The sequence below is a fragment of the Eimeria mitis genome, genomic scaffold, assembly GCF_000499745.2.
Source record: "Eimeria mitis Houghton genomic scaffold, Emh_scaff2080, whole genome shotgun sequence".
NCBI classification, from domain to species: Eukaryota; Apicomplexa; class Conoidasida; order Eucoccidiorida; family Eimeriidae; genus Eimeria; species Eimeria mitis.
In genome coordinates this window covers 1-1,258 of record NW_013570404.1, presented here as the reverse complement: position 1 = coordinate 1,258, position 1,258 = coordinate 1, and the positions used below count along the sequence as shown (strand labels likewise).

General features: G+C 49.7%; 1 protein-coding gene across 1 annotated transcript in view; it reads left to right on the top strand.

The window, feature by feature from the left end:
- Positions 1-229, top strand: part of EMH_0048360 (uncharacterized protein) — a gene marked incomplete at both ends in the record, with an annotated part of 1,225 nt that extends 996 nt beyond the window's left edge. The window contains one exon of the mRNA XM_013496397.1: positions 164-229. Within this exon, the coding sequence (XP_013351851.1) occupies positions 164-229 (66 nt within the window). The remainder of the gene's footprint in view (positions 1-163) is intronic.
- Between the last annotated feature and the right edge of the window lie 1,029 nt (positions 230-1,258).

Here is a 1,258-nt window from a genome sequence, read left to right as displayed (position 1 = left end):
GAGACACACGGAGCTCCCTCTAAGAGAAGTGTTTAGAGCATTGCCAAACTTCATGAACGACTGTACGGAACTCGTTTGTTTTGCTCGCGTGCACATGCCACCGTGCACCTCTGATGTTCAGTTCGAACAGCAAAGCCAGCCACGTTAGGTTGTGCTTCGGCAGGACAGCCGGTTTGTTGGGACAACCGAAGTGGGGGACTCCGTGTACAGCGCCTGTATTGTGCTCTAGGCTGACGGGCATGGCGCGCTTTAGGCTGTTAAAAACGGTAGTGCACTAGCACAGAGAACGCGAGCGGGCCTATTTAGCTAGCTGACGGGTGTCCGGCCGCTTAGTGGTTGAATATTCGGCTTGCTGGTGGATTTGCCTGCTGACTGGTAGTGCCTTTAGAAAAGAATCAGGGGCGCTGGTACAATTTGCCATCACTCTTGGTCTCTTCTTCCCAGAAAAAGATGTGTTAGGATAATTCACGGAACTAGCATCAGGACAAAATTCATAGGCCCTGTGTTCCGTACTAGGCGGCTAACAGCGCATTTGCCAGCTTAGTGCGCGAGAAGCTTCCTCCCTTACGCCCATGGCCGAACGCTGCGCAAGGTGGGCACCAACTTTTTGTCAGCGGCGCTACAGAACAAATTCCGTTGTGCCGTATAGGCAGTTAACGTAGACTGTTGGCCCATGGTTTGTCCAACGCTACCGTTGAGTACCTGTGGCGGCGAGCGGCAGAATCAGCTTTGCTTTGACAGCTGTTTAGAACAAGGTCTCGTCTCCTGAAGTGCGCCCACGTGCAGCGATTACTCGCACAGTGGGTTAGGTCCCTAGAGTCAGTGACGTAAAAACAGTGACGTGCAAACAACCGTTGTCGCGGAACCGAACATATACCACAAAACTATGTTTACCAACGTGGAGTTGCAACCAGCCTGGGATGGTCGGCATGTCAATCTCGACATATCGTGGTCATGGTTTTCTCCATTTAGGCAACAGATCAATTGTTCCTTCGAAATCCTTTGCCTATCAAGCATGTACTTCTCAGTAAAATACACCACCACAAGCACCTCAAATAGAAAGGCAGATCAGAAGAAACACCGAACACATCAAACGATCAAGAAAAATCGTATTGTGCTCACGCTTCGTATACACGTAGTGTGCCTCAAATACGGATGGTTCGTAAGTTCAAAAATGCTTCATGCCCCTTCCAGTCAATGGGAGAGAGTGTCGTCCATTACTCGCAACAAATACCTGTTTTGAAGAAAAGACTCAAAC